Here is a 24,142-nt window from a genome sequence, read left to right as displayed (position 1 = left end):
GGGGCACTGCCCCACCAAGCTCAGTCTGCCCGCAAGCAACCCCACCAGCCTGCCTTCTCACTTACTTACTTCTGGTGCAGGGGTGGCACCGCCTGCCAGCCGTCTCCTCTTTAGTCTCAGTGTTGCCTGTATAGGAGGATGGGGACAAGCCTAGAATTGGTCTTATTGGCTCTCGCTCTGCCTGATGTTGGGCGCCCTGTCTTCTGCTCTTCCATTCCCAATGGGCACCAGCCACCACTGCGGCAATGACATAGAAAGGACAAATCGTACCCTACCTTGCTGAAAGATGATCACCAATACAAGCTAGGGAATCATCATAACCGAAGACCCCATTTAAGAGCCAAATGCTTGGGTGTGCAGGAATGCCTTTGCCTGGCATCTAAAAGTTGCTAATGACACCAGGTGCATCTCTCTAGGAAGAGCATTCTACAGTCGGGAAGCCACCAGTTAACTATTTGTCCAAGTTGGAACACTGTGGCTACCAGTTCTGAAACAGGCTGTGATTTCAAACCAGCTTTCAACCATGGTTTAATATCCTGTTTTGGGATTATGTCCAACACTAGTCCTATTCATAGTGCAGTAGTCCCGTTGACATTAATAGCCGTGGCTAACCTAGGTCCATTAATTTCAATTGGGGGTACTTAATGCTAGTCCTATGCCAAGTAGACCCATTGAGGTTAATAGACTAACTTGGGTTCATTTCAGTGGCTCTGCTCTGAGCAGGACTTAAAGGAATACAACCCAGTGGGCTGACTCTGAGTAGAAGAGAATTGGGTATGACCCTTGATTCTGAAGCTGCTAACCATGGTTTCCTGGTTCAGATGAAGGCTTTCTTATGTGTTCTTGCAGCGAAGGAAAGAGTGAAGGGACTGAATGGGTGGCCAAATGGCTTGTTCATATTTCAGCTGATTAATGAGAGAGATGATAATCTGAACTGCTCTACAGAGTATGTTACATCATGGTACAGAAAAAAGGCATGATCTTCTAAATAACCCCTGCCACTAGTAGCTAATGCTATTTATTTATATGCATGTTTTCATGTGATTCCCAGGCTGTCGCCCATTCTGGCACTGAACTGGCCCAGACTTTCTTAGTTTGCTTTCTACTGATTGCTCTTCTGCTATAATCTATATGTGGAATTGCAAGTGGCTTTCCTTACTTTAAAGGAGAGGGAAGCGTGTGCATGTTCTGCAGTGTTAATGGGTGTGACATACCCTGATCCCACAATTTTTTTTAAAAAATCAGTTTTTATTTCTTCATAATTTTTAAAGCATAAATTCTTTAATTTGCACTAAGGTTGTTTGTTTAGGCATTATTGCCTCATAACAATAACATTTTTTGAAAGGTAGACCAAAAAGGATTCTAGGGGTGGGGAAAACATGGTGCTAAAATACTACCAGCCTGAAAGGAAGCATCACTTTTAAAAATCAGTTTTAAAAAATTGGGCTAAAATGCTCTTTCATTTAAGTGGGATCCTCTGAATATTTATATAATTGTTTTTACACAAATTAAGACTGATTTTAAAAAAGATACAACACACCGATAAAATGGCAGAAAAGTAGGTGCAGACGTAGATATATTCACCTGCACAGTAATCCCTGAGCTTCTCTAAAACCACATTTTTTTAAAAAAATGGAAGAGTAGTATGATACTCTTGGAAGAGTTAAGTGACTTACAGTTATGTAGACCTAATTTTATTTATTCAGTATATTCATATCCCACCTTTCTTCCAAGGAGCTTATGCATCCCCAACTTTAGCGTCACACCTGTCCTGTGAGGTAGATTAGGCTGAGAGAGAAAGAGGGAGACTGGTCCAAGATCAGCCAGTGAGCTGCCTGCGTAAGGCTGCCATCCAATACGTATCTACTCACAAGTGAGTTCAATGGGACTTACTCCCAGGTAAATGTATATTGGATTGCCGCCTAAGTAAGTATTTGAACTTGGGTCCCCCCCCCCAATCCTAGACATTCAGATTGGAACCATACTGGCTCTTAGATGAATATGAGCTCTTCTGGGGATACAGAAAGAATTGTGTGGCTGCAGTCAAAAACTGCAAGTAGATGAGCTCTTGGAGTGAAACTGACATTTATCTAACCCTTGTGTGATATCTGCCCATGTCAAAGGAAAGCCACTCTACATATGCTCTGTTTTCTGTTCCCAGAGAATCCAGGGCTTACTTTGGAGGCTCTGGCATTGAATGGAAACCTTCATTTATTACACTTTATGCAATCTGGGAGGGGCTGCTTGAAGTGTTGTGATTTCCCCCCCTTACTGTCATCTTTGTTGCTCCCCTCCCCTCCCACCTCCCATTATCGATGCAGGTTTTTGACATCTATCAAGGAGACCTATATAATCTATAGTCATTTCAAAGCTGTCCCGGATATCTGGTCACCCAAACAAGAGCTAGTCAATTTCTGGCTGAGTTTCTTGATGGATTCTTGCCAGCCGTTTGTCTCCACTGAGCAGTGTCTGGTAAGGAGGCAACAAACACAGTGGGGTGCTTACAAAGCCTCTCCTGAACTTTTTTTTTTAAGTGGGTGTTTTTATTACTTACTTGTATTACCCTACTGTTTGAAAATACATCCTTGCAGAATAAACATTTATTGAAAGGGGATTATATGTTTTGCTTTATTTAACAATTGCATTTTTTGAAAAGTAATTGTATAAATTTATTGTTTTAAAAATATTGATATCTATATCTTAAAATATAAAATCCATTATAAATATATTACAAAAATGTGATCAAAGACATACAAAAAAGTTGACTAAAGTTATTCAGTATAATACTGTGCTCCACTGAATGCCAAATATTTTGCTAAAATAGCTATACTATAAATTAAATACTTGACTAGACACAATATTAATCAGCCTTTTTCAAATACTTACATACAAACACTGGGCTCCTACTGGAAGGAAGAGTAGGATACAAATTTAATTAATGATGATTAAATAATGATGATGATGATATAGTCTTGGTACATGGTTTTAATAAGTGTTTTAAATTACTGATTCTGTGTTATATTTTTATTTGTTTACAATATATATCTTGGTTTTATTGGTATTTTTAAGGACTTGTTTAGACTGTTTATTGGTAACTGCTTAGAGGTCTATTGTTCTAGTAAACAGTATATAAATTTTGTTAAATGAATAAAATAATACTCTGAAGCAAATATCATTGAATTCAATGGAATTTCCTCCCAGATAAATGGGTATAGGATTCCAGCATAGAAGAGCTCTGAAGTTTCATGGAACAGCAGAAGATTGTCTAAGTCGTGTGTTTAAAAGCAGTCCCACCTTTGTCTTCTGCACACAGAAATGGGATTTACTTCAGAGCATCACTGCATTTATTTAATAAAGTATATAAAATTTATATAAAAGCAAAACAAGTTTTTAGCAGGAAACAAACACTTCATCATCACCATCATCATTAATTAAATATATTTCCCACCCTTCCTTCCAAAGGAGCCCAGGGTGGCAAACAAAACTATTTAATAACCACCAAAAAACATTCTAAAAACAATTAAAAACATTCTAAAAAGTTAAAACAGTTTTTTTTAAAAAACTACAGCTAAACACATTCTAAAAACAATTGCTAATAAAAACATTCTTCTGTTCGGTATTAACTAGGTTGCCAGGAACAGTCTCCTTCATCCATCAGATGCCTGGATAAATAGGAATATTTTCAAATTCCTCCTGTAAATGAATAATGTTAGAAATGCACCTCACTGGGGAGGGTATTCCACAAACAGGGAGCCACTACTGAAAATGCCCTGTTGTGGGGCAGCTGCCCAAAGCCTCACCTGCTGATCATAGGGTCTGAGGTGGTTGATACGGGGGAAGGCACTCTTTTTGGTACTTGGGTCCAAAGCCATGTAGGGCTTTATATGCTAGTACCAACACCCTGAATTGGGCCCAGTAGCTGTGAAGGCGCTTGCCTAATATCAATGGACAGAGAGTTCCAAAGTGTAAGTGCTGCCACACTGAAGAACCAGTTTATTGAAATTGCAGAAGGAACATTATGTGGCATTTTAAAAGTGCCAGTTTCCCAGTTCCAAGAGGTTGAGTGGGCATATACGGGGTAAAGGATTTAGAGAAGAACACTGCCACAGTCACCATCAAATACAGAGAGTCTGATTTATTAAGATAGCCTACCTACTTCCCACAAAGGACCCCATCAATGGAAGCAGACACAAGTGTTTGTCTCATATCGAGTTGGATCATTTCCCGAGACTGTCTATTATTTATTTATATTTCCAGTTTCCACTTATTATCTGAAAGATCTTAAAGCAGTTTACAATGGAATACACAAGGTACAATAAAAAACATATCAAATTATTTTACAAAACAAAATACATGAACAATATCCATATACATAAACACAGTATAAAAGCCAGAGTAGGCTACAAGGGACCCAAATGCAAAAGATTCAAACACTGGAATTCCTTGCATGGGCCTCAGGAAGAACGTAATTGCAGCTGATACTCTGAGCTCTGATAAACCAGGCAGGTGACAAGGATTTTAGCACCCATTGACAGCACTAATGTGATCAGGGAAAACGGGGTCCAAAAACTGTCTACTGCCTGGGCTTCTCTGGTGAGATGTTTCAGTTTCTCCATCCAGGGCATGGCCTGCACGGTCACATTCCAGTCGCCCCAATGCACTGCCCTTTCCAGTCGTCTTCTGCATCACCTGGGTCAACTCCTCATCCCGCCCCGCAGCTATTCCGCAGCTCTCCATAGTCTCAGAGGTTTTCCTGCCCTTTTGCCTGAGATCCTGGGTTCTTCTAGATGGGGACCTACTACTGTAAACAGGTCGTTGTCAAGACTTTTTTTTTAACTTACCAGAATTTGCCCAGAAAGTGTAGATCTGGATTTGATGACATTTTGATGCCCTTGACATCACATGAAAAAAATTGCAGATGTGAGGAGCACCCCATCCCACAATAAGCAGCCATCTGGAAGCATCCCTTTTTAACCAAAGGCAGCAGGGGTGAAACCTGGCATTTCATGCATGCAAAACTGATTTCAGTCAGTTTCAGTGGAGGTGCAGAACTGAGAGTCTTGGGAAACTTCCCTTTCCGTTGTAGCAAAGCTTTTCTTGCCCAAGCTGTTGTTTCACATTCCCTCCTCCCTTAAACTGAACAAATTTCAGGGTACGCTTTGCAGAGCTGGCTTGGAGAGAGCACAGGGCAGTGTGTCTCTGTTAAATCCATATGTTGACAAATTTACAGGGTAAGAGAAAATTGTAGAGATGCTTCTCTCTCTCTCTCTCTCTCTCTCTCTCTCTCTCTCTCTCTCTCTCTCTCTCTCTCTCCCTCCCCTCCCCTCCCCTCCCCTCCCTCCAAAAATCTCCTACAAATCTACCTCTTGGGAGAAGCCTTTGCACTATCTCTTGGTTCTTATCTCTCGGTGAAACAAAGTCCAAATTTCTTCCTCTGCTCACATTTACCTGTTGTTAACTCTTACCTCTCCCATTCTTCTCTTTCTGATCTTCCATTATACCACCCTGGGCTCCTATTAGGAGGAAGGGCGGGATATAAATCAAATAATAATAAATAAATAATACAAATTTGGATAGCAGATTCCTAGAGACAGGGACCTCTTTTCCTTACAGAACACTGCAGTTTGTTGGCTTACAAAACCTTGCAAGTTGATGTTGCTCTGCAGAAAATAATTTTGGCGCAACACCAATGCAGCGCCCTTAGCCAGCATCAAGGAACTCTAGAGATGCTAAACTACTTTTCTCAAGCCACTTTTTCTCTGCAGATGACACAGTCAGAGTTATAATCTACACACACACCATACCTAACACACCTTTTTTCCCTTGGCTTTCAGCTGCAACCCTGGGCTTCACATCTGAGGATATTGTCACTACATTTCATGAGATCAGGCAATCAATTCTCTTGACTGGCTTCATGCACAGAAAGAATGGCCCATAGAATCATAGACTTGGAAGGGACCATGGGGGTCATCTAGTCTAACCCACAGCTCAATGCAGGGTCTCCACTGCAAGATACATCTGCAGCAGGTGTGGGGAACCTTTGGCCTTCCAGATGTTGCTGATCTACAACTCCTATCATCCCTGGCTTTTGGCTGGAGGGCCAAAGGTTCCCCATTTCTGATCTACAGTATCCCTGACAGATGGCTATCTGGCAAAGGAGATTTCACCATCTCTGTTCCATTGGTTGAACACCAGGAGTTTCTCTTCACATTTTGACTGAGTCAACCTCATTGCAGTTTCCACCCATAAATTCTAGTCCTTCTCTCCAGAGCAACAGAGAACAAGTCTACTACAACTTCTGTGTGACAGCCTTTCAGATATTTGAAGACTGCAGTCATGAATCCCCTTAATTTTCTCTTCTCCCGGAGAAACATACAAGCAGTGCCTCATAGGACTTGGTTCCAGACTCCTTGCCATCCTGATCCTCCTTATTTTGACATGCTCCAGTTTGTCAGTGTTCTCCTTAAAATGTGGCCCACGTAACTCTTAACTACAGGGCAGTTTCCAAGTGCAGTGTGACAGATTGCATTGCTGTACCTTCCTTCTGCCATGGCACTTTGCAGTTTATAACACTGAAACAAAGCAAATGCTAAAAAAGATTAAAAAGTCAAGTCATTGGTGGCCAATGCTAAAAAAGATTAAAAAGTCAAGTCATTGCCTCAAGTCATTAGTGGTATCCTCGGGAGCTCTTGGAAATGGCCTTATGCCAGGTTAGGCTTAATCTATCTAGCCCAATATTGTCTACTCTGACTGGCAGCAGCTCTCTATGGTCTTAACTAGATGTCTTGCCCTGCCACCTGCTTCCTGCTCCTTTTAAATAGAGATGCTGGGGATTGAACCTGTGGCCTTCTCTGTTTAAAGCACCAGGCTATGGTCTCTGTTTAGCTTCTCTTTTTAAAAGGTGGGGCTTGACATCCTTTACACAGACATAAGAGTATGAGAAGAGTCCTGGGTCAGATCTAATGTCCAGTCGTGCCCAGCATTCTGCTCCCCACTATGGCTAACCAAATGCCCACCAGAAAAGTTATAAAGACTTAAGGTACACTGCTTCTGAATGTGGAGGTTTGATTATATTTATTTATTTACTTATATTTACTTATTTGCTTAAGTATTTCTATACCACCATATCATAAATTGTCAGAGCAGTTTACAATGTCAAGACATAAAACACATTTTTTAAAAAATACAGATCATCATAAAGGTGACTGGCTAATCAAAATAAAAAACTAAACAGCTGCAAAGGCTTGTCAACATAAAAAGGTCTTCAAGAGACGCCTGAAAGTCAAAAAGCTATTGATAAGACCTAGCCTCCTCCGTGAATTTGTCTACTCCCCTCTCATTTATTTATTTATTTATTTATTTATTTCATTAAACTTATAGACCGCCCCATAGCCGAAGCTCTCTGGGCGGTTCACAAGACAAGAAACATCAAAAAATACAATAAACAAGTAACAATATAAAACAGATTAGAAGTTTAAAATGTTAAAACAGTTAAAAACAATGTCAACGCATACTAAACATATTAAAAAGCCTGGGTGAAGAGAAAAGTTTTAACCTGGCGCCGAACAGATAGTAATGTTGGCGCCAGGCGTATCTCCTCTGGGAGATCGTTCCACAGTTCGGGGGCCACCACAGAGAAAGCCCTCTTCCTCGTTGCCACCCTCCGAGCCTCCCTATGAGTAGGAACTCGGAGGAGGGTCTTTGATGATGAGCGTAGTGTACGGGCAGGTTCATAACGGGGGAGGCGTTCCAACAGGTATTTGAGTTCATGCTGTCTAATTTCTTTTCCGACAGGTCTTGATTTTAGAGTTGGGCAGAGTGTTACAGCCTTCCGAACTCAGTGTCTGCAACCAAGAGGGGAAAAAATCAGTGACACTGAGCCACATCTGCTCCCCAGAGGAGGTATGTCCAAAATTTTGTTGTGGGTCAGTTTCTCCTTCTGATTATCCCCCAGTGGTCACGCTTTCCTGTGTTTCTGCACTCAGTATTTGTTTCTGTTTCTTTCATCTTTTGGATCTGTTTACAGGAAGGAGTTTCCACGTGGACATTTCCAGCATCTTCCATCCGTGGAATCAGGTGACCTTTTAAACTGCTTGTCTTTAAAACTAGTCTAGTGCTTAAGATAGGGAGCTGCCTTACACCAGGTCAGAGGAATAATTCACATCGCTCAGTACTGTCTACCTTGTGCTCCCTGTGGTTTCAGAGAGGGGCCTTTCCCCAGCCCTTACTCGAGATGCCAGGGATTGAACTGAGAACCTTTGCATGCAAAGTATGTGTTCTACCACTGAGCTATGGCTCTTCCCCTTAAAAAATAAAGTAAGATCCCAGTCCTCATGATTCTGAATATAGGGGTGATTTAAACTGGAATATAGGAAGCTGTCTTATATCAAGTTATAGATCATTGGTCCATTTAGTTCCCTGTTGTCTATGCCTGGGGTACCCAACATGGGCCCCTCCAGATGTCGTTGGACTCCAGCTGCCGTCATCCCTAGCCAGCATGATGGGATAATGGGAGCTGCAGCCCAGCAACATCTGGAGGCCACCACATTGGCAGAGGCTTTCCAGATTACCAGTTCTTTCTAGCCCTACCAGGAGATGCTGGGGGTCGAACTTGCAGCCTTCTGCATGCAAAGCATGTGTTCTAGCATTGATTTTTGCTTCCTCCCCTAATAGAGTAGATCTAGCCAGTTGGGATTCACAGTGGAGAGCACTGGGCAGGGAGAACGTAAGAAGCATACTAGGTCAGTCTGTTTGTCCTTCTAGCCAAGTATTGTCAACTCTGATTGGCAGCGGTTCTCCAGGGTCTTGGAGAGAGGTGTTTTCCATCATCTGGATCTTTTAACTAGAGGTTGAACCGGTGGTCTCCTGTGTGCAGAGCCTGCATTCTAAAAGCGAGCTATGGCTCTTGACAACTTGATAATGCCTTATTTCCCAATTCAAAGGTGGCCTGTTAACAATCTGCTTTATACCAAGTCAGGCTGCTTTATCCATCTAGTCCAGGGATTCCTCAACTGTTGTCCGTGGACCACTTGTGGTCCACGAACTTCATTCAGGTGGTGCGTGGCATGTCTGCATCAAATATTCATATTGATTTTTAATTAATTATGTTTTTATTGCTGCTTTTATTTCTTGTATTTTATCTTATTACAGTTTGAATTCTATGGAACGCAGACTGTAATACAACAAAGTACGATATACAGTGACATTGCTCTGTCACTGAGCAGTGGTCCTTCCCTCCCTTCTTCCCTGTCTTGCTTCTTTAGGTCTATTTCCTCCTTTCTTTCAAGAGATGCCCATTGACTTGTCCTTCCTATATTTCCCACTGAGGTGGTCAAACCAGTGTCTGGGCTTTCCCAGGGGTGGACGGCTCATTCTATTTCCATTCTGTATCAGCTCTGCATGGACTCAAATCCTAAGTCCATTCCATCCTTTTTTCTTTTTGTGTGTGTGTGTGGATTTAAAAAAAGTATGAAAAAATTGCATTTAAATTGTACACATTCTGTACACATTCTTCTCCTAAAGTACACGTCTTTGTATGCTTTTCGATGCGTTTTCTCCAAAATACACATTTTTGTCCTTTTGTGAGTTTTTTTTTTTTAACCAAAATTCGGAGACGTGTGTGATCTGATGGAGAGGAACATAGGAAGCTGCCTTATACTGAGACAGACCATCGGTCCATCTAGCTCAGTATTGTCTACTCTGACTGGTAGCAGCTGTCCAGGATTTCAGAGAGGAGTTTTTCCTAGCCCTACTTGGAGGTCCCAAGGATTGACCCTGGGACAGTTTGCATGCAAAGCATGTCCTTTACCACAGAGTCACAGCCCTTCCCCAGACATAAATGCATTCCAATCCACATGGAAGTTTGGGACTAGCAAATTAGGTTGCTTCACTCCTCCATCCCCACATATTGTAGGTGGGGGCTCTCATGTCAATCCTCATTAAAAAAAAAACAGCCCTGCATGTAGAAAACTAGCTTCTCAAGGACAAGGGGTCTAGCCTGTGACCCCTGATGCTAATCCAAGCAATATGGAGCCTACAGAGAGGCCCCTTTTTAGATAAGGTGCAGCCTTGTGCTGATAAGGGGTATTTCCATGCCTCGCTGAAGTCCTTCCACTCCCATCTTTTCTGTCCCCAGTATCTCCAAGTGTGATGAGCGGTGCTGCTTCCTCTATGTGCTGCACACAGCCGAAGACTTCCAGCTGTACTTCCCTACCCAGCACCACTGTCACTGGTGAGTAGGGATGGGATCCATTGGCCAGTGCCTGTTTGAAAGCATTCTATCGACCTAACGGGCTGTTATCAATTCAAATTCATTCTTGGTCTGCTAGCTGCTGCTTTTACCATTTGGTTTTTTTTCCCTTGCAAAAAATATGGATAATGTTATTTTTAAAGGAAATATCAACATTTTTAAAGGAAATGTTGATAAAATTATCCTTCTTAATATCAATATTTTAAAGGCGTTTTTGAAGATAGCCATGGAAAATCACTACATAAAAATCCAATCTGCAATGATAGAGAGTAAGCACATTAATGGAAGATTCTGTACCAAATCTGAATTGGGCAGAATTCTAGCATTTCCTTACCGGTGAGTAGGGAGGAGGACCTGAAGGGAAGCAGAGACACCCCACAGCCTTTGGAACGGGATAATTAAAAAAAACACCTTGTATCCTATAGAAGTCTCTCCCTTTCTGCTCGCTTACTTCTTCCAAATTTTCACTCTTTCCCCAGCCCAAGGCCTCTGAGTTTGGGCTTTTAGCCTCTAACCTGAACCATTAATAACGGGATGTTTCTGTAAGCCGGAGTCTGTTCTCTTAGATTTTTCCTTTCTCCTTTGCTCTGTTACTTTAGGTTTTGTGAACTGCTCCGTTCTTTTATGGCAGAGATGGGTGAGGAAGGGAATAGCTGCAGCTCTCCGGAGGTCCTAGAGGTGAGTTGGGGGAGGTGGAGGTGGGAAGAGGATGCTGCTTTGTTTCAGGAGCTGGGACATTGGCTTACATCAGGGCCTAGCAAGCAATGGCTGTGTAAGCAGATGCTAAAAGTGGCCAGCCACAGCGATGACCAGGCCAAGACAGCCTGCTGGGCATAGAGGTTCCCCCGAAAGGGCCTTGAGGTTCCCTAACTCTGTGCTTGTGTGCCCTTTGATTTGTACAGTATGACTACGAATACACGGAGACAGGTGACAGGGTGATTCTGGGTAAAGGCACCTATGGGGTGGTCTACGCTGGCCGGGACCTCAGCAATCAGGTGCGCATTGCCATTAAGGAGATCCCAGAGCGGGACAGCAGGTAAGAGTTATGAGTAGTGGAAGGACATTACAGAGACAGGAATAAATCTTCAATCTTAAATTCAGTTTGCCCCATTTTTGCATCAGCATGCAATAAAAAAAAAAACTGCATGAACAGGTTTTTAGTGTGATTTTCTCCTAATATAGCTATTTTTGTATGCAGTTTTGCCCGATAGACATATTTTTGCAAGCAATTTCCTCTAATATAACGCACTTTTTTACATTTCTTTTTTACTAATATGCTGCGGTTTTTGTTTTGCTCCATTGCAAAAGTTAGAGAAGTGCAAATTTAAAAGGCTAGCCATCTTTCAGTTTGAATATTGATTCAGGACGTGTGAATTAGGTCCGCATGTTAATGTGAACCTACCTCTTTTCTCCCTATATCCTTAGAATTGCCGGACCACTGTGTGGGGATTTGGGGCTTCCTTTGTGTTGCATGTGGAAAGGACTTGGGGATGACTTTGCCGTAGGGTGTCCACTTATGCATCATCAAAAAAGATGAACCAGATTTGCATAAAATGTGACTGTGCTAATTGATATGTATAGATGCAAATTTGGAAAAATTGAGTTGTATCCAATGTTTAGTCATATTCAGAGTAGACCCATTAGAGTTAATTTCAGTCCATTAATTTTAGTAGGTCTACTCTGAGTAGAACTTAGATGGATGCAACCCTGTTATTGTAATCTAAACAGAAATACGATGCATCTCATTACTAAGGCAAAGACTGTGATCAGGTTACCTTTGTACCTACCCAGTCTGCTGTCCAGGAGCTGCTAACAGTTATGGGTCAGTTTCAAGGGTCCTGTTGTCCCTTCTTAGGACTGTAATCTTTTACAATCTTGGAGCGGAAAGCCTTTCAAACAGAGCAGAGATTTGGGACATTTGGCCTTCCAGATGTTGCTGAACTACAACTCCCATCATCCCTGTCAATTGGTCAAGCTTGCTGGGGTTGATGGAAGTTGCAGTTCAGCAACATCTGGAGAGTCCAAGCTTCCCCAGCCCTGAAATAGAGGTTGCCTTCAGATAGAGGCCTGTCCTCTGTAAAGAAGGACTCTGCCTTGCATGCAGAAGGTCCCAGGTTCAGTCCTTGGCATCTCCAGGTAGAGGTGAGAGAGACCTCTGCCTGAAACCCTGGAGAGCCACTGCCAGTCAGTGTAGACAGTACTGAACTAGATGGACCAATGGTCTGGCTCAGTATAAGGCAGCTTCCTATGTCTCAAATATGCTCAGCATGTCAGGGGGCACACAGAATCCCCTGGTGGTTGTCCTTAGTAGAAGGTGCGTTTCTCTGTCATTCATTGACACACCTGCTCCTCAGATACTCACAGCCACTTCATGAAGAGATTGCTCTCCACAAGCGTCTGAAGCACAGGAACATTGTCCGCTATCTGGGCTCTGTCAGTCAAGATGGCTTCCTCAAGATCTTCATGGAGGAGGTACCTGGGGGTAAGTAGGTAGAAGATTCATTCCGGGACTTGGGTTGAATCCTGCTGGGCCTAAACCACCCTCCCCTAGCCTGGTGTTCTCCAGATGTTGGACTACAACTTACATCATCCATGACCATTGACGATGCTGGTGGGGTATGATGGAAGTTGTAGCCCAGCAACATCTGGAAGGTGCAAGGTTGGGAAAGGTAAGACTATACCTTCATTTATCAGATTGAATTAAGATGGCTCACCAGCTACTCCCTTTTCTGGAGATATTGGATTGATTGATTGATTGATTATTAAATTTAAATCCTGCCCTTCTTCCCAAAAGGAGCCCAGGGCAGCAAACGGCAAGTGGTAAAACAATAAAAACATCTTAAAATCATGTTAAAAACAATTCCAACACAGATGCAGACTGGGATAAGGTCTCTACTAAAAAGGCTTGTTGGAAGACGGAGGTCTTCATCAGGTGCTGAAAAGAAACGTCGCCTGTCTAATATTTAAAAGGAGAGAATTCCAAAGTGTCAGTGCCACAGTATTAAAGGCCCAATTCCTATATTGTGCAGAACAGACCTCCTAATAAGATGGTATTGGCAGGAGGCCTTCACCAGCAAAGTGCATTGATCGACCGGGTATCTAAAGGGTAAGGCGATCTTTCAGGTTCTCCTCACAGAGCAACGATTCTCAGAGTACCCTTTAAAGAGGGATTGATTGGTAAATGACTCTGGCGATTGTAGCACTGTGAAGGGAATAAGAGTCGCCTAACAACTTTCAGCACCATTTACAAACTACAATTCCCAGGATTCTTTGTAGGGAGCCATGACTGTTTAAAGCAGAATAATAGCGCTTGAAAGATATGGTGCAGATGGGCCTATAGATTAATTATGAACTGCCAAATCAACCTCCAGACAACTCACCCAGATATTTCCAGAATCTTCCATCCGGCATAAGAAGAGCCCTGCTGGATCAGACTAAAGACCCATCTGATCCAGTATCCTGTTTCTGCAGTGGCCAACCAGATGCCCATGTGAAACCCACAAGCAGGATTGACTGCAATAGTCCTCTCCTGTTCTTGTTCAGCCAGTGGCTGATATTCAGAGGGACACTGCCTCTGATCCTGTAGGTAGCATATAACCAACCATGACTAGTAACCATTGACAACCTTATTCTCCATGAATTTGTCTAATCCCAGCATAAGAAAGCAGTCTCTATAACGTTCCATGTTGTCATCCCTCCCATAACAGGGAGCTTGTCTTCTCTTCTGCGTTCCATGTGGGGCCCCCTGAAGGACAATGAGCCTACCATAGTTTTCTACACCAAGCAAATCCTAGAGGGACTGCGTTACCTGCACGACAACCAGATTGTCCATAGGGACATCAAGGTGAGAGCCCACTTCGGGTTGGGCTGCAAGCAGTTCTGCATGTTGGCACTACCTCTGTGCATGGAATTATCTATTGCTGGAACTGGCAGGGATTAGGGCTGCGGGGAGGTTGGCGGAATTAAAGGACGGACAAAGTCTCAGGCTGGTGCTACAGACTGAAGGTATAGCCTAGCCCTTGGATTTGCCCAACTCATGTAGAAAAATGATCTTCTGGGTTTTGTGATACATTGGCATGAAAATATATATTGTGGGTGGGTGGAATGATTGTGGGTGCTCCCTGGTGAGAGGAGGGAGCTCCAAGGGTGGGGAGTGTGTAGCATTGCCCCACCTTTTGGTGAGAGCGTACGTTGTGGTGGTAGCAACAGAAGTGGGAGTGATGCTGCGACCTGTACACACACGCTCGTGTGTTTGGCAGGTGGGGTTGTTTGTCTTCCTGATACATTTGTGTTGCAATTTGTTAGCAGCGATTGTGATTTATTATGTTAGTCATTTCAGGTTATATTGATGTTTAAGATTTTTTTAAAAACATGTTTGGTATTGTCTTAAATGTGTAATTCAATTTTTGTGATGTTTAATGTTAATATTTAAGATGTTAATGTTTACGATGGTTTCTTTTCAAATCGTCCGAAATGGATAATTTTGTTTGATTATTATTATTATTATTATTGCAACACTGTAAACCGCTTAGAGGCTTCTTTTCAAGTATGAAGCGGTATACAAATTAAATAAATAAAAATAAATAAATAAATAAATATATGTAGTAGTAGTAAGTATTAAAGTAATTACTAAATAAATGCTGAGATGATTTTTAAAAATAGGATCTTTAAAGTAAAATGTTTTGGAAATGTGGAAGCTAAAACTAGGCACAGGGTACATTTTATAATTTAAGGTAACAATATGCTGTATAGGGATTGCAATACAAGATTTCTATTTACTGACTTAGCATTTATTCATTTGCACATTTATAAGCTGCTTGATATTTTAAAAATCTCTGAGTGGTATACGAAACAGTGTCACTAAAATCAAAAGTACAACCTAAAACCAATAAAACAGCAATATGAAAGCATATAAAAACAAATGAAACATGAATTCAGGGGATTTATTGTAGTGTTGATTTATATATTTTTAAACTGTTTATTCACAGTGCCCCAAAGATCATTTTCCAAATGTTTGAGGCATATTGTGTGGATTATCCTTTAGGATGGTGGCAGGGTTGTTACGGCATCTTCCTCGTGACAGCTGTTATAGTGTTTGGACAAAATCTGTTCCCCAAAAAATGTTTTGCATGAGACTGCCACCTTCTTTCTTCAGTTGGCTTTTGACTTTGCAATAGCTTTGGTAAAGCAAAGGCAATATAGAATATTTCTTTTCAGGACCTTTTGGCTTGCTCATGCACAGCCTAATCACCTTGTAAGCATTTCTTAATGATGATCCTTCTGAGCTAGCTACTTATTTTAGCAATTTTCATATAGTTAAATATGAGCTTTTGCTCTAGCCAGATTTGATATGATGCTTTCTCGATGCCTTCTTGCTCTGGGGTAAAATACGTTGCTGTTCCTTTCTCCTTGAGAGTTTGCCCTTGTAATAATATCCAGGAGGTGGAACATATTTGGAACATGTTCTTTTTCTTTTCATAATGTTTCTGCAAATGATTGCCCCATTACTGGCCAAACTACCAGAAAGGTCAGCTCAATTTGTATGTTCCTTATTTACTGGGAAATAAAACCCCATGGGTGTCATTCGTATGCCAGGTTTTTATCAGTGTGAAAGCAATTAACCATCTGAATTTGAAAAGATCATTTTGGGGGGTTACTTGGACCATTGGTTATCTTGTTCATGGTGTGTTGGTTAGAGTGTTGAGCCAGGAAGTTCACTGGATGGGCTAGTCTCTGTCTCTCAGCCTAACCTTCAACACAGAGCTGGGGTAAAATGGAGCAGGAGAATCATGCCTGTCTCCTTGAGTTCCTTGTAGGAAAGGTAGGATATAAATGTTGTTGTTGATGATGATATGCTTGAGCTGATGCCATTGTTTATTTATTTATTTATAAACATATTTGTGTACCACTATTTCATTTCAAAAAAACATCAAAGCAGTTTACAAAAATAAATAAAAACCATACAATAAAACAATTGAAAAATACAGTAAAAACAAAGGTCAATTACTGCAAAAAGACATCTTCTTAATTGCCTGCATAAGCCTGGTGGATCAAAAAGGTTTTTAGCAGGCTCATAAAAGTTTAAACAGAAGGCGATTGTTAAATCTCTGTTGGCAGAGCATTCCAGAAAACTGAGCCAATGACACTGAAGGTTCGATTTCATGTCGAAGTTAAATGAGCCTTGTCAACTCGAGGAACAACCAGCACTGCTCCTGCAGATGATCTCAGTGATCAAGCTGGGATATAAGGGTTCAGGCAGTCCCTAAGGTACCCTGGACCTTAGTTGTTTAGCTATACCTTACAGTACTCCCTATTTTCCTTTGTACTAATATTATGGTGTATGGTTGTGGCTTTATTTTTCATTTTATTTATGGTCTGTTGACCATAATAAATTGATCATGATGATGATACATTTGCATTTCTGACCAGCCCTTGAGGGGGGTTTTGTGTGTGTGTGGAGGGGAAGTTTTTGGCACTGCTTCTTTTTTCTTGCTCTGGGTCCAGGTTTGAAGAGACTCTGGATGAAGTGTCTTCTGTTGAGTCCTCTCCTTGATCAGTGGGCCCTGTCCAACTTACCTGGCTGCAGAGGCAGTGCTTTGAACAACATTGGCAGCTGTATCTAGCCACCGTTTACATTTTTCCACAAAGCTGCAGTGATGCTGGATGAGGGGGGTTGTGGGGAATTAAAAGGGTGGCCATTTGTTGCTGCTCAGAGGGGCAGGCAAAAAAAAAACCCCTAGGGGTAGATCTAGGGCAGGCATCAGCATTGGGGCCCCTAGAGCCCCGAGGCCCTTGCAGCTGCCCCAGGATGCCAGACGTTGGTGCCGACCCTGTTTGGAGGTGAACATGACTGCCTTTTTGATCTCCAAATCAGTGACTTGGCTTTTCTTGGATTAACAGGGAGACAATGTCTTGATCAATACATACAGCGGAGTGTTGAAAATTTCAGACTTTGGCACTTCTAAGAGGTTGGCGGGGATCAGCCCCAGTACAGAGACATTCACAGGTAAGGGGTGATGGCCGTGCGCAGCCTTTAACAGCTCGTGTAGGCAACCCAGAATCCCATGCAGGTGACTGCATGAGCTGGTGGAGGAGGGACAGATCCCCTTCCTTTGTTACCAACAAGAACACAAAGTACATAAGCGGAGGTCCCCCTAACCTCCACTTCCTAGAGAAGTGTTTTAGTAGTCTGCATTTCCAGGTTGAACATGGAGGACGCGGTTCCATTGCTTTGCTACCAGAATGGAAATCCATGTTACTAGCTTCTTAGCAGCAGTGGTGGCCCGTATGGCAGGGTGAAGCTGGAGAGGCGCCCACCTGACACCAGCAGTGCTGCAGCTGATCTGGACAAGGCTGGGGCAGGGTGGCAGTAGAGGCAGGGCTGTGCTGAGGGGAGCACCCATTTGGCTTCACCAGTGCTCTCACACAGCCGTAATCTCATGGCTGCCTGCCACACTCCTGTCAAGATAAACTGCAGTGACGATGGTGTCGGGGAGGGCGACTCAGTGACTCTGCCCCACCGCCTACGCTGCCACTGCTTAGCAGGCTAGTCACTCTTGTGGACTTCTGTGTGCACGTTAGTAATAGGCAAATCTTTGGTATCTCATTTTTGCCAGTCTTCAATGCAGTCCTCCACATTTGCACATTAGTTTGAAACAGTACCCCAAGGATACGCGTCTGGCAACTTCACTGTACAGTTCTTAGCAAATGCTAAAGCTGCACCTTTTCCCCCTGGTGTTTTGACCCCTGAGATGTATATATTTAGAATCCACCTGGTTTTATGATTGCAAGTTTTATTGTTTTCGTGCAAATTTCTCCTAATATATACAATTTTGCCCTAATATCCACATTTTTGCAAAGCAATCTTTCCTACTATAATGCTTTCTTGTATGTCATTTTCACTAATATCTGCATTTCTAAGCACAGTTTACCCCAGTGTATGCATATTTTTTTTTACACATTCCTCAGCTGGAGAAGAGCAGATTTCGAAGGAAGGTCGTGTTTTGGTTCTTGCATTGTTTCAGGAACTGCAAATCGAGGAGGTTCACCTTTAAATGTGAATGAGCAGAGGGTGGCTAGCATCCAAAAGAGAAATCAAAAAAGGGGTCAAAGACCAAGATGCTGGAAAATAGGAACTTTTTTATTATTGATAAAACCCAACGCGTTTCAGCCTGTTATCTACAGGCCTTCATCAAGGGCTATGGTAAACCAAACAAAAGGGACAAGTTAACTCTACACACATATAAAATCATACACATATACACAGTACATATAAGTCTTTAGGACAGTCTGATACTCACATAATAGCTTATAAGATTATAAGACCAGCAAATCGCTTTCTGTACTGTATCAAATGTCTCAATGAGTAATACAATGGATTGTCTGTATATATACACAAGCAGTCCGAAGCGAAGTACAGGTGAATACAATAATGTTCCCTTTAGCATGAGGAACAACTAACACCTGGATGCAAGGAACAAATGAGGGACCCAAATAGAATTTCTCCCCCATCCTTAATGATCATGTGTGTTTGGAGTGGAAGGGAGTCCTTCCTTCCTTCCTTCCTTCCTTCCTTCCTTCCTTCCTTCCTTCCTTCCTTCCTTCCTCCCTTCCTCCCTTGCTTGCTTGCTTCCTTGCTTCCTTCCTTTCTTTCCTGAAGCTGTGTCAGCAGATTATTTCTTTCTGCCCCCCCCAACTTTATTTTAGTTTTAGCATGGAGCAATAAAAGATCATAAACAAGCAAACCATAACCAACCTAAGGCAGCCTGTCAATTCAAAATCTAAGATGAAAGGTTGCCCAGTGCAATAAAGCATCAATAACACCAATTAAAGAAAAAGAAAGGAACTGTAACACTAATTACCTTGAGTTGTTACTGTCTATCATAAAAAAATTGAATTTCAGTCAGAGGAAATGTAAATAGATGAGGGGGAGCTGCAACAATGACAGAACTGCAGTGGAAGAGCACCTGGTTTACATGCAAAAGGTCCCAGGTTCCATCCCATCTCTAGCTAAAGCAAGTAGGAGGAACCTTTGGCCCTGCAGAGGTTGCTGAACTGCAGCTGCCATCATTCCTGGCCATTGGCCAGGCTTGGTGGGGCTGATGGGAGTTGTTGTAATTCAGCAACCTCTGGACGGTCAAAGTTTCTCCACTCCTGAGCTAAAGGATCAAATGGAAGGTGATGGGAAAGACCTCTGCCTTAAACCCTGGAGAGCTACTGCCAGTCAGAGTAGGCAATACTGGGCTAGATAGACAAACAATCTGAGATTGTAGAAGGCAGCTTTCTGTACAGTAAGGCCCTGCTTTTCGGCGTTCCGCTAATACAGCGGTGCCAGCGGGGCAATCAGCTGTAGTGTGGGGAGCTCCAGCTGACAGCAATCAGCTGTAGTGCAGGAAGCTTGTGTGCTACAGCTGATCGCTGTCAGCTGGAGCATGGCGGCTGGAGCTCCCCATGCTACAGCTGATCGCGTGCTACAACTGATCAGCTGTCAGCTAGAGTGTGGTGCCTGGAATACAGTAGGGCCCCACTTTCTGGCGGTTTTCACTTTTCAGCGGGGGCCTGGAACGTAACCTGCCGTATGAGTGGGGCCCTACTGTATTCCTATTCTCTCCTCCAAGTTACTACAAACTGTGTAACAAGTTCAAGCAGTCCATTCCACACACATGCCCAGTCTTCTGTTGCTGTTTTCTTCAATTGACACACAACATTCCATGGCTACTGAGCATGTCCAGTTCTTATTTGGCTATTTTTTGTTCCCTTGCATTCTTTAAAATAGCTTTTAAAAAACATTTTGCAGCCCATGGGGCCCCCCTGAGCCTGCTGACACTGCTCTCTTATCTCTCTGTGGCTCTGCATCTTGGCTCCATTTCTGCTGGCACCTGCCGCTGAGTTTGTTATTAGAGGGACTGATGTAACCAACTGTACAACAACTAAGAGTATGATTTTAAAAAATGTCAGTGATCAATAAGTATAAAACAAATGATGTTTGGGTGGCCTTGCAGCAGATCTGGCTTATCTATATGAATTGCAGCCAGATTTCTGTTAAGTACCCTTGCTTATATTTGCCTAAGTTGACTAATCTTCGATGGACTGATTTCTCCATTATATATTAAAAAATAAAAATAGGCCATTTCTACAGAAAGAGCCAATTGGGCAAATCCAGAGAAACAGGAATCCATGGTGAGGATTCTGGATTTTTGCCAGGGTAATAAGAGAGAGAGAATAACAGCCTTAAAACAGCCTTCCCAAACCTGGTGCCCTCCAACTGTTGCTGGACTACATCTCCCATCACCTCTTGATAATTGTCCATGCTGGCTGGGGCTGATGGGAGCTGGTCCAACAACATCTGGGAAGGCTCACCTAAAAATAATTTAAGTTCAGATCGTGGCGTGTTGAAATGTACTTAGGTTACTGGGTACCTGAATGCCAGCAAGGAGAGAAGGAGATGCAGTTTGGGGGAGAGAATTGGCTCAACTAGGCTGGCAGGCATTGGGATGTGGCTCCCATGACTCTTTCTGTCTCCTCCTTTTCTTCCTCAGGCACCCTCCAATATATGGCCCCAGAGGTAATTGATCAGGGACCCCGTGGCTATGGCAAGCCGGCTGACATCTGGTCCCTGGGCTGTACTATCATTGAGATGGCTACAGGCAAGCCCCCTTTCTTCGAGCTGGGCAGCCCGCAGGCTGCCATGTTCAAGGTAAGGCTGGAATTTGGACCCTTTTCTGTGGCTGAAAATTGCACTTGGGTATTCTTGGGTCACCCAGAGCTTTGCAGAGGACCACACCAGTCTCTGTCTAGTACTGTTCAAGCAAGTTGGGCATACCTGTAAATGCAAGGAGTGCAGCCCTAAGGTTTTGGTCCCCTGGGATCTTTTTGCCCCATTCAGAGGGGAAGGGCCATAGCTCTGTGTTAGGTCATCTGCCTTGTATGCAGAAGGTCCAGGCTGCTGGTGGTGGGGGCAGGGTTACCTTGTGCAGCTGAGCCAAGTGGCCTGCCCAGCAAGGAACTTCTGAAGAGTTCTAGGGAAACCTGCTTGGGAAATTGATGGGCTAAACTGCCTTTCCATGTTGCCACAGTAATGCTCTTGGGGAAGGGAGTGATAGAGCATCTGTCCTGCATGCAGAAGGTCCCAAGTTCCATCCCCGGCATCCCTAGGCAGGGCTGGGAGAGAACCCTGTCTGAAATCCTGGAGAGCCACTGCCAGTCTGTGTAGACAGTACTGAGCTAGATGGACCAGCAACCTAACTTAGTAAAATAAGGCACCTTCCATTGTTTTCAAGAACCAAAAAAAAAAAAAAAGCTGACTAAGCCAGCCATTATGGATGAGCAGCGAAACCTGTTTTTAGGGGGGGGGGCAATGTGTACTATTGCCAGTCGTGTGTCTTTTCCCAGGTGGGCATGTTCAAGATCCACCCTGAGGTGCCCGATTCCATGTCAGATGAAGCCAAGGCATTCATCCTGAGTTGTTTTGAAGCTGATCCGGACAAGCGGGCAACTGCTGCCGCCTTGCTTCAGGAACCCTTTTTGAAGGTGCCCAGTAAGAAAAAACCCCGGAACTCACCAGTACCAGGTGAGGGGGAGAGTCAATCTGTGAGCCTAGCCAGGCTGGGATTCCTGATGGTTTGGAAAGTGGCTCCTCCGTTTTGTTGCTTACCAGCCTTGCATCTCTCTGTCTTCTCTGTACAGATGAATTGTTTGCTCCAAATGCACCTGAAAGGTCAATTTCAGCAGAGGGTGTCAGTGTGTTCCGGAAATGTTCTTTACCCTCTCAGTCCTTGAGGGCACAGACAGAGAACATCTTTATAAGTCGGAGCACCAGTGAAGTGACACAGAGGTTCAGCTATCTAAGGTGAGGCTTGAAGGAGAAGGGAAGGGAGGGGGGCAGGTTGACAGTACACCTTGTGGCATTATGGAGTCCACTTTATTCTGTCGTTCTGTTCTGTCCTGTCCTCTGCTAGGGATGGAAAGACCTGTCAATTTCGGTTCTCCGTTTCTCATTTTTCCAATCTTAAATGCAGTTCTCCCCATTTCTGCAGCAATTTGCGTGTTTTTTTTTAAAAAATCCTCATGAAAATTCTCCAACATTTTAGTGCAAATTTCTTCTAATAGACACATTTTTGTAAGCAGTTTTAGCAAAGGTACAATTTGTTTTGCAAGCCATTTCTCGTTATCTAATGCATTCTTGCATGTTATTTCCACTCACATATTCATTTTTATGCATACTTTCCCCTCATATATGCATTTTTGTAAATACTGCTTAGCTGGCGAACTGCACCACAAAATTCTAATAAATGCAAATTTCTAAGGATGGCTGTGTTTCAGCTCTCGTACTGATTCGGAAAGTGCGGATTTGAGAAATTCGGCTTAAAATGCGAACTGTATCGAAATTCTCACCCATCCCTAGTCCTCTGCTAGGGAGACTGCTTCTGGAGTCCAGTTCTGGACATTCATCCTCTTCTTTTCCTCAGGTAGCAAAACAGGCAAGAAATATTTTGGTCTGTTTCAGGCTGCTGCTGGTGGTATTGGCAGGCTTACGTCCTGCAGCTGAGCCGACTGGGCTGGCCAGCAAGGAACTTCTGAAGAGTTCTGGGGGAACCTGCTTGGGCAATTGTTGTGTTGAGCTGCCTCTCCATGTTGCCGCAGTGATGCCCTCAGGGAAGGGCCATGGCTCAGGTGCAGAGCATATGTGCCTTGCATGCAGAAGGTCCCAGGTTCAATCCCTGGCATCTCCAGGTGGGGCTGGGAGAGACCTCTGCCTGAAATCCTGGAGAGTTGCTGCCAGTCAGTGTAGACAATACTGAAGTAGATGGACTGTTGGTCTATGTCAGTATAAGGCAGCTTCCAATGTTTGCAATAGCTCTGCCTCCACTGTCTCCCTGCCTATGCCTGAGCTGCTTCTGCCTCATTGCTGCTCCTGGCCCAGCCCTTGGTCATGCGACAGCCACTTTAATATTTGTGGCCTCCATGTATGGGAAATGCCTGTTGCCGTCAGGCACGTCCTCCCACCAAGGCAAGCATGTGCAATGGTGGAAAAATTGTGGCGGTGGTTAAAATAACAGTGAAAACAAATACATTATTTTTAAAAGCAGCAGGCAGAAAAAAACGGCTTTCCATCTTCTCTTGTACGGTAACGGTGAACAGAAATATAAATATCCTGGAAGGTGCAGTCAAGATCATTGATTGGCGCCTCTCCTTCAGCCTTACTCCTGGTTCGCAACTAGTCAGGTCAGAATGAGGTCGATGGCTGAGAAAATAAAGGAGACTTTGACCACCACCTGGTGGCCGCCTCTTGCCACTCTCATAGTGAACTTCCAGTACTGCTGTGACTGAGAAAACAGGCATCTGTGATCTGATGTCTTTTGAAATTCTCTTTTAAACCATGATATAATTGCTAATTATTATTAATAAGTGAATGGATGTGCACTGTGATTTTTAGACCAGTAGTTCAAGCCTAAGTAGTGGCCTTTTTTTTTTTCCTCCCGGGGCCCATTGCTTCCCTTCTAACAGGGCTGGCTGTGGCCTTGCAGATGTTGTTCGACTGCAATTCCCCTCAACAAGAGAAGTGAAGGCCCAGAAAAAAACTGGAAAAGTTGGGGGGAGGAACAGGGGGGTATTTCCATTTTTTCTGCATTTTCCGAATTCCCCCTCCCAGAAAAAATGTAGAAAAGGGGGGATGGAAAAGTTGGGGGGGGGAACTGTTTCTCCCTGAATTTTTCCTTTTTTGCCCCAGGTCTTCACATCTCTACCCTCAATCCTGACTACTAGCCATGCTTCCTGGGGCTGATAACAGGTTCCCCATCACTGTCTTTTATAATATAGGCATGATGTTCTGCAATACTGTAGACAATATTGTGATGTCCACATCCAAATGTCAGCATACATGGGTTAAAGCAG

The 24,142-nt window shown here is 43.3% G+C and overlaps 1 protein-coding gene across 2 annotated transcripts in view; it reads left to right on the top strand.

The window, feature by feature from the left end:
- The window catches only part of MAP3K6 (mitogen-activated protein kinase kinase kinase 6), a 69,420-nt gene that overhangs the window by 32,453 nt on the left and 12,825 nt on the right, over positions 1-24,142 (top strand). For both annotated transcript variants that reach the window (XM_061597659.1, XM_061597657.1), the window contains exons 10-21: positions 2,322-2,472; positions 7,795-7,902; positions 8,027-8,076; positions 10,136-10,231; positions 10,849-10,927; positions 11,152-11,285; positions 12,604-12,731; positions 13,957-14,093; positions 17,150-17,255; positions 20,788-20,945; positions 21,641-21,818; positions 21,935-22,097. In XM_061597659.1, the coding sequence (XP_061453643.1) occupies positions 2,322-2,472; positions 7,795-7,902; positions 8,027-8,076; positions 10,136-10,231; positions 10,849-10,927; positions 11,152-11,285; positions 12,604-12,731; positions 13,957-14,093; positions 17,150-17,255; positions 20,788-20,945; positions 21,641-21,818; positions 21,935-22,097 (1,488 nt within the window). The remainder of the gene's footprint in view (positions 1-2,321; positions 2,473-7,794; positions 7,903-8,026; positions 8,077-10,135; positions 10,232-10,848; positions 10,928-11,151; positions 11,286-12,603; positions 12,732-13,956; positions 14,094-17,149; positions 17,256-20,787; positions 20,946-21,640; positions 21,819-21,934; positions 22,098-24,142) is intronic.

The sequence above is a fragment of the Rhineura floridana genome, chromosome 15 (assembly GCF_030035675.1).
Source record: "Rhineura floridana isolate rRhiFlo1 chromosome 15, rRhiFlo1.hap2, whole genome shotgun sequence".
NCBI classification, from domain to species: domain Eukaryota; kingdom Metazoa; phylum Chordata; class Lepidosauria; order Squamata; family Rhineuridae; genus Rhineura; species Rhineura floridana.
The sequence above is the reverse complement of the archived record's forward strand: the minus strand, read 5'-3'. Positions and strand labels throughout refer to the sequence as shown.